The sequence below is a fragment of the Felis catus genome, chromosome X (assembly GCF_018350175.1).
Source record: "Felis catus isolate Fca126 chromosome X, F.catus_Fca126_mat1.0, whole genome shotgun sequence".
Lineage (NCBI taxonomy): Eukaryota > Metazoa > Chordata > Mammalia > Carnivora > Felidae > Felis > Felis catus.
In genome coordinates this window covers 36,942,858-36,958,332 of record NC_058386.1, presented here as the reverse complement: position 1 = coordinate 36,958,332, position 15,475 = coordinate 36,942,858, and the positions used below count along the sequence as shown (strand labels likewise).

The following is a 15,475-nucleotide window of genomic DNA, read 5'->3' as shown; positions in this document are numbered from 1 at the left end:
GCTAAACAAGAGATTGATAATGTCACTGAGGACATCTCCACCTTGTCGCCCCCCAATTCCACCTTCATCTTGGGTCTGACTACCCTGATGGGTACAAGATGTCTGATGGCAAAAGTTCAAAGCCAATGTAGGGGTCGGGGCGGTGGGGTGGGGAGAAAGAGAGTGTTTTGAGATCATAAGGGAAAAAGTCCTGAGCTTTGTGCTGATTGGAAGACCTTGAACCTCTCAAGGTCAGTGACCACGGAATGCAAGAGCTGATTAAGATAGGTCCATCATTGTGGCAAGAGGGTTGCATTTATTACTTTAATGAATCTCCAGGTGAGGTGGTTACAATCCCATATCAAACCCAGAGCTGCTACCTCATGGTGGAGGAGTGGAATGGCTTCTGAGAGAGCAACCATCACATCCCCCACATCTGTAAATGACTGATTTGGACTGGCTGATGTCTAAGGCTCTTTTCAGATCTACACTGGCTGTGATTCCATATGCAGGGTGTAACCCTGTCTCTATAATTGTATTTTTTATTTAACTCCACTTTCTTTTCTTTTTTATTATTTTAGAGAGAGAGAGAGAGATACAGAAAAAGAGAGAGAGCCTTAAGCAGGCTCCATGCTCAGTGCAGAGCCTGACACGGGGCTTGATCCCACTATCCTGGGATCATGACCTGAGCTGAAACTAAGAGTCAGATGCTCAAGTGACTGAGCCACCCAGGTGCCCCAAGCACTGTCTTTTATTTTATAATTGTCCTTTTCTACCTCTGAGTATTGACCCCTATGGAAGATAACGAGCCCCAAAATGAAGTTGATAAGTCTTGGCATAACTCAGACTTGGGCTGGGAAGAGGAAGTGAAGCCAGCAAGGTGACTTGTGAGGGTCACTGTGCACTTCAGGGCAGAATGGAGTGATGGCCTTATTCATTTGACACCAAGTGCACATGCCAACTTAGGGTGACAGTGACTTGAAACTGTTGGACCCTCAATGGAAGCAATGTTTCTCAGGCTCTAAGGCTCCCTTGTCTAGAGAATGCGCAAGTTTTTGGGGAAACAGGGAAGACCTTCTCATACAATTATATTTTTCCTCTGATTTGCGTTTTAAAAAGTGTTTAGTACTCAAATCCTTAGCACTGGCAAATTTCTTAGTCTGTTGAGGGAGTGGTCAAGGGTCTGAACAAAATGTTTCTGAAGAGAAAATAGGCTGTCTCCACCGCCCCCCCCCACTTTGATAAACACTATCTCTTTTTTTTTCTTTCTTCTTCTTTTTTTTTTTTTTATTACTGCACCGAGAATTTTACCGGACGATTTCTAGAAGCTGACTTATATGAACTAATTGGGCACTTCTGCTGTGCAGAGGAACAAAGACTTTTTTTATTGGTCCTTAACTGAGGCATATACCTGTCTGATGGCGTTGGCTCATTCTGCACATGCTCAGTTGAACAGAAATCTTCATATTGAATACAACCTAGCACAGCGGCAACACCCAGAACCTCATTCCCTGGCTGACCCCGTGCATCCACTCCCTCTAGTTGCATTTTTATCCTGACATGTCTAACATTTATAGGAAGTACAGGGAGCAGGGTAGTACTGAAAGCTTGGGGGTAGGGGTAGGCGATGAAAAAGAGGCTTAAAGTCTCTGTCCCTGCCTTCCTGACCTCTCTCTAGGCTGTCTCTACGGAGGGCAAGCGCTGGACAGATATTCGTTGAGTTTGGGACAGAATGCGGAGAGGCTGTCTCTACGAATTGTTCCTCATTGGTGCACACGTTCCTGGATAGTTTTTGTTTAGTCCTTTTCTTGTAGGTGGACGACTCTCCTTCCCCAGTCCTCATTTTCATTAAGGAATGCACAGTGGCACTAAAAGCATCCGCCGCCCAGCAGGGTCTGGAATGACAGCCTCTCCACCTCTCTTCTTGTTTTTCCCATTCATTAGGAACCTTTCCCAGCGTCTTTCCCCAGCAAAAACCGGGAAAGGCTTCCTGCGGTTACAAAAGAAGAGAGGGGAGCGGCCAGGGTTCGAGGCTCTCGCCGCAGAGAGCCAAGAACGTGCGTTCGGTCGTGGACCTTTTGTCCCTGGTCCCCTTCCGCTGCTCGGTCGCGGAGGGGACGACCCCACCGACCCCCGCCTAAGCAGCTGCCGCCCGCGCGCCCCTCGGGCCGACCCCCCGCCCCTTCTAGATCCCCGACGCCCGCCCGTTCGCCGTGACGTGACCCGTGGCGCGCGCATGCGCCGCTCAGCCCCGTTCCCGGTCCCTCGGCCACCGCCTCCCGACGGGCTGGAGTGGGCGGGGCCTGTGGTTCTGGAAGCCGCGCGGCCGTAGGGGGAGGAGGGCGTGTGTGCGCGAGGCGGGTGCGCGGGGCTCGCGAGCTGGTCGGCGGCTGGGGCGGAGGAGGAGGAGCTGAAGGCGGTGGCCGGGGCTCCCGCCCGCACAGACAGCCAGTCCCGCGAAGCCCCCTCCCACTCTCGGGCGGGCGGCGGCGGCGGCGGGAGGAGGAGAAGGAGGAGGGAGCGTCTCTGCCGCCGCCTCCTGGTCCCCAGCGCCGATCTGCCGCCGCCACCTCCCTCCGCGGCGATCCTCCCTCCATGGTCCTGCCGCGGCCCCCCCTGTAGCCCGAGCTGCCCCGCGCCTCGCCGGAGCCAGCCTCGGCAGAGGGAGCGGTCGCGGCCTCGCGGCCCGCGCGGGCTGACGGGCGGAGAGCGCGGCGCCGCGCGGTCCCCGAGGATCCACACGCCGGGCAGCGCGGCCCGAGCAGCGCGAGGAGCAGCGGGCGGGCGGGCGGCGCCGGGCCCGGGCCGCCCTCGCTCCCGCGCCCCGGCCCCGCCGCCCGCGCCGGGGCGGTCGCCCGCAGAGGAAGGCGCCGCAGTCTCCGGGCCTCGCAGCCCCACTCGAGCGTCCTCAGCACCGAGGGCTCGCGGGTCCTGAGGGGAGGAGAGCCAGGGGCCGGGCACTGAGCTCTTTGGCGCCCCCACCCCCGTTTTCGGAGCCCTCCACGCTGCGGCCGCTGTCCCCTCCGGACCATGGCCGACGACGACGTGCTGTTCGAGGATGTGTACGAGCTGTGCGAGGTGATCGGCAAGTGAGTCGCTACGCGAGGGAGCGGGAGTGTGGAAAAATGCATTTCAGTGATGCCCGGGTCCTCCCGCACCGGCACCCGCTCCGGGCCTGCCCCCTGCCCTCCTCCCCTCCGCCTCCCTCGTCCTCCTCACCCGGGCGTATTTATAGACGTGTACCTGGACCTCCTGCCGGGCGGGGGTCCCGGGGGTTCTCAGTCAGCCGTGGAAGTCACCGAGCCGAGGTCGGCCACCCCACGAGGCGTGCGGCCGGCCGAAATCCGCTGTCTGCATTTTATCTGACGGTTGCACAGGGACGTGGCAGCCCCGATTTTATAGTTGCTTCCTGGGAACAGTTGGGGTTATTGTTACCTTGCGTGTACCACAGACCATTAAGGAAAAGAGCAGCTTGCATTTCCTCTGCTTGCATGGACCGATAGAGAGAGAACGTCCAGGGTTTTTAATTGTGGGGTGTGTGTCTATTGTGCAGGATATTAGATAGATGTCTTTGTGTTCACCCCATGCCCGGATTGGACGGGGTCATTTTCAGACGGGGTGCGTTCAGTTTCAGCAAATTCCTTACCCGGTGTAGGCCAGCGTGGAAAGAGTTGGGGGTATCCGAATTTTTAATGCCTCGTTATGCAATGACTGTTAAATCAGTGTTCGAGGCTTCCCTCGACTGTTGTTGGGATGGTGGTGGTTCGTGTGGCAGAGCCGTCTGCTTTGAGTCACCGGGCTGGTCTAGAATATAGAACTGACAGTCCAAATGCTCATCCTTTCATCTGTGTTGTATAATTACACTAGGGAAAAGCAGGGAATCAGATTAATCACAGTGCTGATTGAGAATTAAATCTGCAGTTCCTCATCTAATTGTCCATTCCTTAAATCTGTTTTGAATAGTTTCCTTTTCATTCTTGTCAAACAGTATTCCAAGTGCACAATCCTGCTAATTTGTTTGTGAGGCAAAGGCTGGCGATCTGAAGTTGATTTCCTAGTTCAGCGTGTATTCTGTGCCTTTAGAAGTTGAGATCAGATTTAAGAGCAATTTTTGCTCCTTTATGAAGGATTGCTGGGTAGCTACCGTTGAAATATTTTACCTCTTTTTGGAAGCGGTGCTTTATTGTCTATTTTAAGGTCCGCAGTTGGGAAATGAAACCAAGACCTTAGAGCAGTTTACTGTATCCCTTTTAAGTTGTCTGCAGTACTGGATTTCAATTTGTTTAAGTGCTGATAACTCATTTTTTTTTTCTTCTATGTTGAGGTATTACAGTGTTGCCTCACATGGTGAAATTATGGGTAGAGCTGGCTACACACTTTCCTCAGACCCAATTGGTACAAGGACATGTTACTCCTTGCCCCTATTGTTACATGACCAGTCTGTCTACTAGAAGAAGGATATCCAAATGCGCCCTGGTAAAGTGTTTGTGGAAGTGCTCGAGAGCAGCGCTGTCCAAAAGATATATAATGCAAGGCACATATGTAGTTTTATAGACAAAAATTTTACATATGTAAATTTTGCAATAGCCACATTAAAAAAATTAAAAGCAAATAGGTGCAGTCGGTTTTAATAAAATATTTTATTTAAGCCAGTAGACCCAAAACTGTTAGCACTTCAACACATATTCAGTGTAGAAATTATTTATGAGATATTTTACATCCTTTCTTTCTTTTGTGCTCAGTCTTTGGAATCCAGTGTGTTTTACACTAACAACACATCTCAGCTCTGACACTAAGCTAAATTTTCATCGGAAATGCTTGATCTGTATTAGATTTCATGACATTTGCATTTGCAAAAGTAGATTCACACACCCAAGTTTTCTCAAACATATCTAAAGTTTTCTAATAACCTAATCGATATCTCTTTCTAAATTTAAATTGTAATTAATTAAAATTAAATGAAATTCAAAATTCAGTTTCTCAGTTGGACTAGCTACATTTCAGGTGCTCCATAGGCGTATGTGGATAGCACCGTTCCATAGAGACAAATACGTTAAAAAAAAAAAAAAAAAAAACTCTCCTTGGTTGCTTCATTCTTAGCACCCAGGTGAGGTAAATTAGGTGTTTCCCAAAAGCTCCCAAACGACTGTGTGGGTGAGTGATATTTGTTGTGTCTTAGTTACATTTGCTTTAAATGAGCCAGCAAAGTCATAATTGGAATATGTGAAATTAAAATGTTAATTATATTGTGATGACGGAATGTAACCGTCATTGGATCAATGTTAGTAACCAGTTCTGATTCCTTAAGGTCTGGAAGGCTGATGATGTGATCTCTTTAGGTATCAAAAAGAAGTGGTCAGCATCACATTAGTACAATCAGTATTCTGCTGGCTTATAACTGATAGAATGTTTTCAGGAAACACCTCTGGTAGAACTAAATTCATCTTTTCTGTTGCTTCAGAACTGCATAAGGAGGGAGAGCAAGCTAATTCTGAGGTGATAGGCACGCTGTGGCTACCTTAACAATTGTGAACGTGAAATCTCATTCATAGCCTACAAAATCGGACTTGGTCAGTGCCATTTATAATATGCCATTTCGTGAAATAATGAATTCAAGGTAGCCTTCATGGTAAAGAATGTAATGATAATGTTCCTCACCCTGTGTAAAGGTTGAAGGTTTCTCCGGTAAATTGTCTCAGCATATATTGATCTGGAAATTGAAATTCACTTGAGATTTTCTTGCAGGGACCTTGACAGCATACATTTTAACTTAGAATTTGTTCAACTCCAGATTTACACAGAAAGGTCTTGAAGCTGTTCACTTGTAGTGGAAGCCTTTTTGTTGATTTCTATCCAGGTTCTCTAGAATTGTGATTTTCTTTTATCCCAAATTAGTATCACAAATTGTTTTTGACCTTAGGTCTTAATAGGTTTAAATTTCCATCGAGATACTTTAAAATGGATTTCAATTTTCAAGATCAATTGAGCACCCACTCACTCCCCTACCTCACTTCTTATCCACTCACTCACTCATCCACTGTCTTGGAGGGAATCATGTGCCTGATTCATTATGAATATTGGGAGGATGGCATATCGTTTTTTAAAAAATTAAACTCTTCCCCCTTGTGTTTCTTGTTTTTGAAAGTCTTACAAAAGCTCCTTCGAATTCCTATTGTTTCCATAACATTTTCCTGTGTAACATCTTTCAAGTGACTAAAACAAATCACATCACCAATGATGATGGGACCTTATCATAGCCCCAAAACTTCTTGTCTTAGTAAGATATAGCAATTAGTGGAAAAGAAAGGTTTTTACGCAAATGCAGGAAGTTGGCTAATTTTTATGTCATGATTATTCACTGCATCTTTTGCAAATGTAGAGTTTTAGAGATAAGTGTACAATCAGTAATATTCTGTGAGGAAATTTTAAGAAGATTCATCCAGATTAAAACACAGAAATACCTACCTTCATGGTACAGCAGTTTCTGTGAAAGAGAATAGCAAAATGCACACCGTTTTCACCTTGTGGAGGGTGAATATTTACCCTAATTTTTAGGGTTCTTAGTAACCTGTAACTTCTGACTTTCCTGCTTCGGTAGGACACATACTAAAATTGAAATGATGCGGCGTGACCCCCTGCTCAGGGATGACATGGAAGTTTGTGAAGCATGCTGCATTTGCTTGTACCTTGAGAACACTTATCATATTTAATTACAGTTTCTTATTTATGAGTCTCTCTACCTAGTTAACAAGGAACTTCTTGAGGGCAGGGAACATATATATCTTTCTCCATTACTTAACACAGTGCCTGCAATGTAACAGTTGCTTATTGACTATGGAATGAGTTGAGTAGTTTTAATAAAATCTCATTAAAAGGCAAAAAGCATGTTTATCAACCTCAGAGCAATTATTGTCCCAAAAGGCTGTATTCGTTTAAAGCAGTGGATCTCTACCTGGCTGTATATTAGAATCACCAGGGGAGCTTTTAAAAAAGATCAATGCCAGGGCCCTGTGTCAGAGCAATAAAATCAGAATCTCTGGGGGTGGGTGCTGGACACTGGTATTTTTTGGGAGCTCTCTAAGTGATTCTGATATGCAGTTACGATTGAGTCATTGGTTTAAAACTTAGGTTATGTATGTAATATTTTGGGACTGGCTTTTCAGAGGCTTACAGTTTTTGAAAAGTAGAATGTTTTTTGGGGAGGTATTGAAGCCAAGAGACCCAAATATGAGTTTTATCTTCTCTATGCTGTGTTTCTGAGCCTTGTTGTATAAGAATTTTGTTTCAGCCTGTGTTTGGCTTTGATTTCTTGGGTCTTTTAAGATTCGCATTGATTTATGATGCTCATCTGTGTACTGCTAACACAGTGACTGATGTTTGGAACAACCCGGAATGGGGATTGCTTCAATAGCAGTTGATGATGGCTGTCCACTAGAGTGACTTAATTTAATATTAAGAGATTTATCAGTTTAGTACAGATTGTGTTTGCACATATACTCTATTAAAAGAGTATGGTTATGTTGCTTATATAGTTTAAATTCCATACTTGACATCCCAGTAACACTGTTTACCAGAGAATTGAGTTAAATGCAACCTTTATGTAAATGCTGGGTTAATAATTTGTAAGGTATATAATTTAACACGAAGAAAAACTCAGCTTTACTATTTTTACTAATTACTATGGCTTTCGCATATATTGATTGGCCCACTGATAATGGTTTCCAGTACCCACAAAGGGGAACATTACAATATGTTGGAACATCTTCCTGGGAAATTTTATCTAGTCATTATAGGCAAATTAGTTTTTAATGTTTGGGAAAGTGTGAGCCTGAAGAAACCAGGAATTTTCCAGAAATGAGTAGATGTTTCATGAAGGGGTTGATCCGAGTGACAATCACATGAGGTATAAGAAACACAGTCACCAGCTAGCCTGCTGGTGGCCCAGAAAGAGTCAAGCCAAGGGGGTTTAACCGGAGTTCTATAGAAGAAAAACCTGTTAAACATGGTGGTGGATTCCTGCACATGGCAGACCTTTTTGGGAGTAGGTAAGCAGTGTTGATTTCTGATGATGGAGTTTGCTTCTGGGACCATTTTAGAGGGAACTGAGCTACTCATTGGCTTTTCTGTGTGTGAACAACTTTCTCAGAGTCTCCTTGTGTCCACTTTTTACAGACTGTCTTAGGACTTGGAGTTTCTGAAGTGTCACTTGCACATTGTCTGTATAAATACTTCCTGTGTCTCCCTTACCTTCCATGACTCTGACATGCTTCTGTGTCCTTGACATGCACAGCTCACTCCTCCCTCCATTTTCACCTTGGATCTGCAACGGTTTCACCAGACAAACTGTCTCTCTAATGTGCCCTTAAATTGTGTTCCTGGATATTTCTTTTAAATTGAAAATTCTTTTACCATCTCCAGTTGTAGCTCTGACCAATAAATAAAAGAAGCAAGTATGCCTTACTTTCTGAGATTGCTCTTGAGTTACTGCATTTTTGCAAATGTTTTCACATTTTAAATTTGCCAGAAGCACTGTTTAAAGGAACTTTGACATAAGCTTGTTTCAAAGTAAAAACAAAAAAAATTTTTTATACCCCTCATGCTTACTTCATGAGGGGTATTGACATTTATTTCTTCTAATGTTAGGCATTTTACATATATTATCTCCTCTGATTATACCTGTTTTACAGAAAACACTGAGATTCAGAGAGGGGTAACTTGCCCCAGATCACATGCAATTCCAACTGGTTCTAAAGTCCATTCATTTCATGTGGCATTCTGCTGCTGATTCCAGTTGTGAAAAATGCTGCATTGGGTTTCTTTCAAGGAAGGCCCAGGCCTTCATTTTCAGACTTTATTTATGGCAGATTTTAAACATTTATTTTATTTTTTAAAGTTTATTTATTTGTAGAGAGGGAGGGAGGGAGGGAGGGGTGGAGAGAAAGGGGAGACAGAGAATCCCAAGCAGGCTCCACACTGTCAGCACAGAGCCTAACACGGGGTTCAAACTCACAAACCCTGAGATCGTGACGTGAGCCAAAATCAAGAGTTGGATGCTCAACCGACGGAGCCACCCAGGCACTCCTATTTATGGCAAATTTTAATCGTTCAACTTTCTCGTTATATTTCTTATGTCTTTATTAGAGGTTCCATACTACCATTCATTGTTTTATCTATTTTTACTTTTTGTCTTTCTCTTTAACGCAATATTGGTGTTTGTCACCAAACTGATAAGTGTACACATTCTTTAGAAATGGAAATACAGAATCTTGCCCATCCATCCAAAATATAATTTGTTTTGGAACTTCCTCTACCCCTTTTACTCTTCCAAGTTTTTCCTTTCAATTGCCTTGCTCCAACAACCAGAATAGTTGGTTAAGTCCTCCTCTAACTTGCCACACCAGAAGTAATGAGGTTTCAGAGATAGGTGTTTGTTGGGAGTGAGGGTGGGGTGGTTACCACGGGGTGGTTATTCCTATATCCTGTGCTAAAAATCCTGAGATCAGTTCTCACGGACTCTGAAAAACATATACTGCACCGCATTTGCTGGGTTGTCAGTGTCTAGTCAAGTGACTGAGTTACCGCTGCACAGCAGGTACCTGACCCCGGCCAACAAGCCGAGGGGGTGTGCAGCTCGGGCATTTTTGGTTTTATGTTTTAGTTGCAACTGACAGTGCAGATTCTAAAACCACCACCTATGGCTCTGAATTCATGCTACAGGGTTCAAGGTGCTAGGATCTGCTCTCTTTTCTTTCTCTCCAGGGGCCACCCAGTGTCTTGGTATCTGCTCTTTCAACTGAGTAAAATGTAATTACCTTGATGGCCATTATAATATTATGGTATGGTTGGTCATAGAGCCCCAAGTCAGTACAGGGAGAATCTCTCTGTCTTTCTATACCAGGAGGATTTAGTGTCCGAAGCCAGTTTGACTTAATGGAAGTTAATATGTATTTGCAATGTTGAGATGTAATAATTTTCTATTACTTTCTCTTTATAAAGTAACTAGTCTTATAAATTATAAAATTAATTTTAAAATATAGATTGTACAAAGGTAAATAAGCCTCTCTCCATCCACTTTCCCACCATCCATAGCCCCATTCTCCAGAGGTAACCATTGTCCAGTTCTTGTACATCTTTCTGGAAGGCTTTGTTTAAAAAACTGAATCGGATGGGGTACCTGGGTGGCTCAGTCAGTTAATCTTGCGACTCTTTGGTTTCAGCTCAGATCATGATTTCACAGTTTGTGAGTTCAAGCCGTGCATTGGTGCGGGCCTCCTTAGGATTCTCTCTCTCCTTCTCTCTCTGCCCCTCCCCTGCTCTCTCTTGCTCTCACTCTCTCTCAAAATAAATAAATAAACTTAAAAAAAACCTGAATGGGATCATATTTGCACACTATGCTGAAATACTAATTTTCCGTAGAAAAATACTGTCTCTGCTGACCTTTCCGTATCCATCTATGTCTCTGTTGAACTCTGTCTCCCCTTAAACTGCTGCTCCGTATTCCATGGTATGGATTGGTACTGTAGCTTTGAGTTGAGTGCAAGCCATTTCTAAGTAGACATTGCTGGAAATGCTGGCCTGGAGTTTGGTTGAGAGGTCTGGAATGTGAAGGTGTGGGAAGTAAAACTGAGTGAATGAGTTCTTCACAGGTAACTGAACTAGGGAGCTGTGGGTTGCTCTAAAACTCACAGAGCTACAAGAGTCAGGATAGCTGGACATCACAGAAGTTTTAAAGTGGGGAGGATCAATAATGTAAAATGCCAACACTGTGGTGGAAGATTAAAAAGAAGGCTTGTTTATAACAGACAATTTAAAGCATTTATCAAAATGAATATAATGTCCAATATCAATTCATGGTGTAACTGGAAAGCAAGGTCTGGCCTCATTTCTGTGCATGTTGGTAATATACTATTTCTCTGTGAATCTATCTCTACGCCAATGTATTTAGGGTAAAAAGAAGAAGGAACAGGTTTCTTTTTCATTATAATTGTGTGTTGCAGATTTTGATGGCTGGCTTTAAGGTAAAACCATTTGGTTTTCCTAAGATTAGGTACTTTTCATTCCTCTGCTTGGTGCATAACTGTCAATTAAATGAAAGCCTTTAATGAAATGATATGGTAAATTTTAGATACTTTAAATTTACTTTAAGTTCTTAACAGTAGTCAAACCATTCTTATTTTCTTAAATCCCTTCCCCACAGGAACTGCATGTATCCTTCCTTGTCTCAAGGTTTTGGGTCCTCATTGAATGAGTGTAGTAGTCTCCTCTTCTTTCACATCCCTCCCCCCGCCCCTCCCCAACTACATTTGTTCATTGGCTTTTCTTTTAGTTGTCCACATCCATTCACAGTAAGAAATGATTCCTTTATTGTACTTAAGCCCATTTTTTTCTATGAAAGTGCACATTATTTCATTGTAGCATTCCAGTCTTTTTTATTTCTTTTAATACACTTTTTTTTTTTTTTTTTTTTTTGCTTTGTTGCCACTGTCTTGAATATTTGAATCATTTACAGTTTGGAATGATGATTGTGTTCTCTGTGTAGTTTAATAATATCCAAACTATACTATGTTGAGTCTGTATTTCAGGCTTTTAATTTTAACCCTGAGTTTAGAGTATCTTGGTGTATTTAAATCTAGGATGGAAGTATTACTGCCTAGCTATATGCAGATTCTAATGTTGTATTAAGATACTCTTGATGTTATTAATTCAATTATGAGATCTCTAACCCTGCTAAGATGTGCAGATTACCATCATACCACTGCTATTTTATGGAATCTAATTTGTGTTTTTAGGAAACATCATAGATTTTCAGCCTTTTTGCTTACCCTTGGTATGTACTTTCCCCCAAACATATGGATCAACATTGTTTTGTAGCTTTGTGAGACAGCCCCCTAAGATATGATCTGGTAGCCTTTGGGCACAGTGTGGCCATTTTCTCCTTATTTATAGAAAGAATGATAGCCACTTCACAAGCTATTTGCATGGATTAGTGATTGTAAAGTGCAGCATAAGTATTTTTTATTTCTAGAATGTCTCTGAGATACTCAAATTACTTTTGGCAGCTATGTAGATAAGTTTCAACAATTTCCAAATGTGCACTTTCTCAGTGCTAAACACAGGCTCAATTACATAAATAATATGGTGAAATGAACATTCTTTCCTATCACGTGTATAAAATTGTTAGTGGTGCTAACAGTTTATTCATTTGTTCATTTATACATTCGTTTCTAGCTGTGTGGCCCTGGCCAAGTTAGTTAACCTCTCTGACTCTCAGTTCTTTATCTGTAAAATGAGGGTGATAGTATATGCCTTGCAGGATTAGTGAGAAGTAAATAACATGATCTGGGTAAAATGACTAAAGGGTAGGTATTGTTATTTTAATTGCCATTATAATTTAAAAAAATATTTCTAATTTTTTTAAAGTAAACTCTACCCCCAATGTGGGGCTCAAACTCATGACCCTGGATCAAGAGTTGTATGCCCCACTCATTGAGCCAGCCAGGTGCCCCATTGTTCAAGTACTTGAGTTCTCTGGCCTCAAGGAGTTCTGTCAATGGGAGAAGTTGACAAATAGTTCAAGTGTAATATAACTCGACATGAAGTCCTGTTAAAGGCAGGGCTGCATCTGACTATTCACCTAGTGTCCTCAGCATAACTTGGTAACTGACACATAGTAAGTACTCAGTTATTGAAGGAGTGAGCGTTAAGTGAGCAATCCAGAAACTGGGACCATCTAGTAGTAAAAGTTGGAGACACCATTACAAGCAGAGGTAAGGCTTGAATGATTTATTAGTCTTCTTGGGTAACTCATGTCATCTTTTTATGCCCATTTCCTCATTTAGCACAAGGAGTAGAGGAATACAGGTAGAGAAAATTAAATCTTACGAAACTTAGAAAAAGGTTTATCCTATTTTTAAAAATAACCTTATTTTTTAAGAGCAGTTTTGGGTTCACAGTTACTATTTTAGTTGAGCGACACAGGTAACCTGTATCATAAGAAATTCAAACAATAAGCATTTGGTTAGAGTTTTTAGGGACAACTTTAGGAATTCCCCCCCCCCCACACACACACACTTTTTTTTTTTTTTTTTGGTCTCAAATTCTATGGCTTGAGTGTTCATTATATGCTGGACCTGGTGTTAAATTCTTGATGTTTTTCTAATTTAACCTTGGCCACAACCCTTCCCTTTGAGGCAATCACCCTCTCTCCTTTTACAGATGAGGAAACTGAGGAAGAGGGAGATCAGTAACTTTACCTGGATTGAGCCCCACATTGCACTCTGCGTTGACAGCATGGAGCCTGCTTGGGATTCTCTGTCTCCCTCTCTCTCTCTCTTTCTCAAAATAAATAAATAAGCATCTTTTAAATAAAAGAAAAAAAGACTAACATTCTGATTTTAGATGTTTCAGCAGATTAATAGAATGCATTTTTTGGTAACAGCTTTATTGAGATATAATTCACATACCATACAATTTACCAATTTAAAGTGTACAATTCAATGCGTTTTAGTATATTCACAGAGTTGTGCAACCATCACCACAAGAAACTTTCAGCCATTTTCATCACCAAAAAAAGAAACCCTGTATATGTTAGCTTTCAACCCCATCCATCCCTAGCCCTAGGTAACAACCAATCTACCTTCTATCTCTATAGAAGTGCCTGTTCTGGACATTTCATATAAATGGAATCCTATATGTGGTCTTTTGTGACTGCTTCTTGGCCTAAGCATAGTGTTTTCAAAGTTCATCCATATTGTAGATACATCAGTACTTCATTTTTAAGGCCCATTAATATTCCATTATGTGGATATACCACATTGTATTGATCCATACATCAGCTGATGGGCCATTTGGGTGGTTTTCCCCCTTTGGCTATCATAAATAATCCTGCTGTGGACACTGATGTACAAGTTTTTGTGTGGACATATATTTTTATTTCTCTTGGGTATATATGTAGGAGTGGAATTGCTAGGTCAAATGGTAACTCTGTGTTTAACATTTTGAGGAACTGCCAGACTACTTTCCAAAGCAGCCGCAGTATTTTGCATTCCCAACAGCAGTGTATGAGTGTTAGAATGCTTTTTAATCAGGTGAGTACCATCAGAGTTTGCCCATAGAGTCTGTTCAATACACTGTAACATAAAAGTAAATTTTATACGTTATTGGTTGACCTTTTATCTCATAGACCTATGTATACTAATTTTCATCAATTTTAGATATTGTAGGCCAAGAGTTGGCAAACTATCTGTAAACTACCAGATAGTAAATATTTTAGGTTTTGTGAGCCATACAGCATCTGTCACAGCTATTCAACTCTACCATTGTAGCATGAAGACAGTCATATGAAAACAAATGAGTGTGGCTGTGTTCCAATAAACCTTTATTTACAAACATAGGTGGTTAGGTTTAGCTCTTGGGCTGATCCTGTTGTAGATTAAAAATGAAACTGGAGCTTCTTGTCCAGTTCCTATTCTTATTTATCCTCAAGGTTGGGATATTATTTCAGTGGTCTCAGTAGCCCCATAATAAGTAGGTTGTTTCTGAAAAATGGAAAGATATTGAGGCTGCTTTGCTGAACCATTTTCACTATTAAATGGGGAAATGCTATACATTTACTTTTTTGTGGGTTTTAAATTTATTACTATTTTTTTTAGTGCTTTTGGATTCTTTTTTTAATCCTAGGTTAAAGGGAAGAAACCCATCAAAATTATTTTAAGATTGTCTGACCGGAGGCAATATAAATGTGGAGTTCCTGAAAAAAATTATTTCCTTCATTCTTGCTTATTGCCTATAGACTGGATGAAAATAGAGCTGAGAATGTACTAGAATTTTTCAGAAATGAAAGGTTACTTAAAATACTAGTTTAATAAAGTTAGAGGGAAAATCACTAGCTAAATCTCCATTCCTAATTAGAGAGTAGTGATGTACCATCAATGTATATTTTATGACTTCACGAAGAACCCCTGATAGAGTCATTGTTTGGGATTTGTGTGTGTGTGTGTGTGTGTGTGTGTGTGTGTGTGTGTGTGATGTAAACAAAACTTCAAGTTCTATTTTGTGTTTGAAATCCATTTTATTCAATATATATTGTGGTAGTAGACATACACTAGAGTACATACATTTAATGTGCTTTGTGGTTTAAAAAAAAACTGTCATTGCCTCTTATGTAGTTAGGAAAGATAGTGTTCTTTGAGCTTAGAACTCTTCATAATTTGTTTGCAAGACTGTTCTAGATTATAATTTTGCAGTGCTGTGGAAAGCTCCAAAGATTATGGTAAAAGAGGAAATTTTGTATCACAGCTTTTGTCTTTGCATTTGGGCATCTGACACGTGAATTAATTGTTCATAATTTGAAATTTCAGAACCGAGATAAGGAAAATCCCAGCATATATGTTTAGTAAACAGCCATATGTAGGACTAACGAATATTATAGTGTTCTTTTATGTAGGACTAATGAATATTATAGTGTTCTTTTATGTAACTTCCCGAAATTTTATGA

The 15,475-nt window shown here is 41.7% G+C and overlaps 1 protein-coding gene across 15 annotated transcripts in view; it reads left to right on the top strand.

The window, feature by feature from the left end:
• Window positions 1-2,356: 2,356 nt before the first annotated feature.
• CASK (calcium/calmodulin dependent serine protein kinase) overlaps window positions 2,357-15,475 on the top strand; it is a 357,176-nt gene continuing 344,057 nt past the window's right edge. For 4 of the 15 annotated variants that reach the window (XM_019823747.3, XM_019823745.3, XM_019823742.3 and 1 more), the window contains exon 1: window positions 2,358-3,068. In XM_019823747.3, coding sequence (XP_019679306.1) covers window positions 3,010-3,068 — 59 coding nt within the window. In that variant the 5' untranslated portion in view covers window positions 2,358-3,009. Of the gene's footprint in view, window positions 3,069-15,475 lie in introns of all 15 variants that reach the window. The other 11 variants (XM_019823746.3, XM_019823744.3, XM_019823741.3 and 8 more) reach the window with 6 other exon arrangements.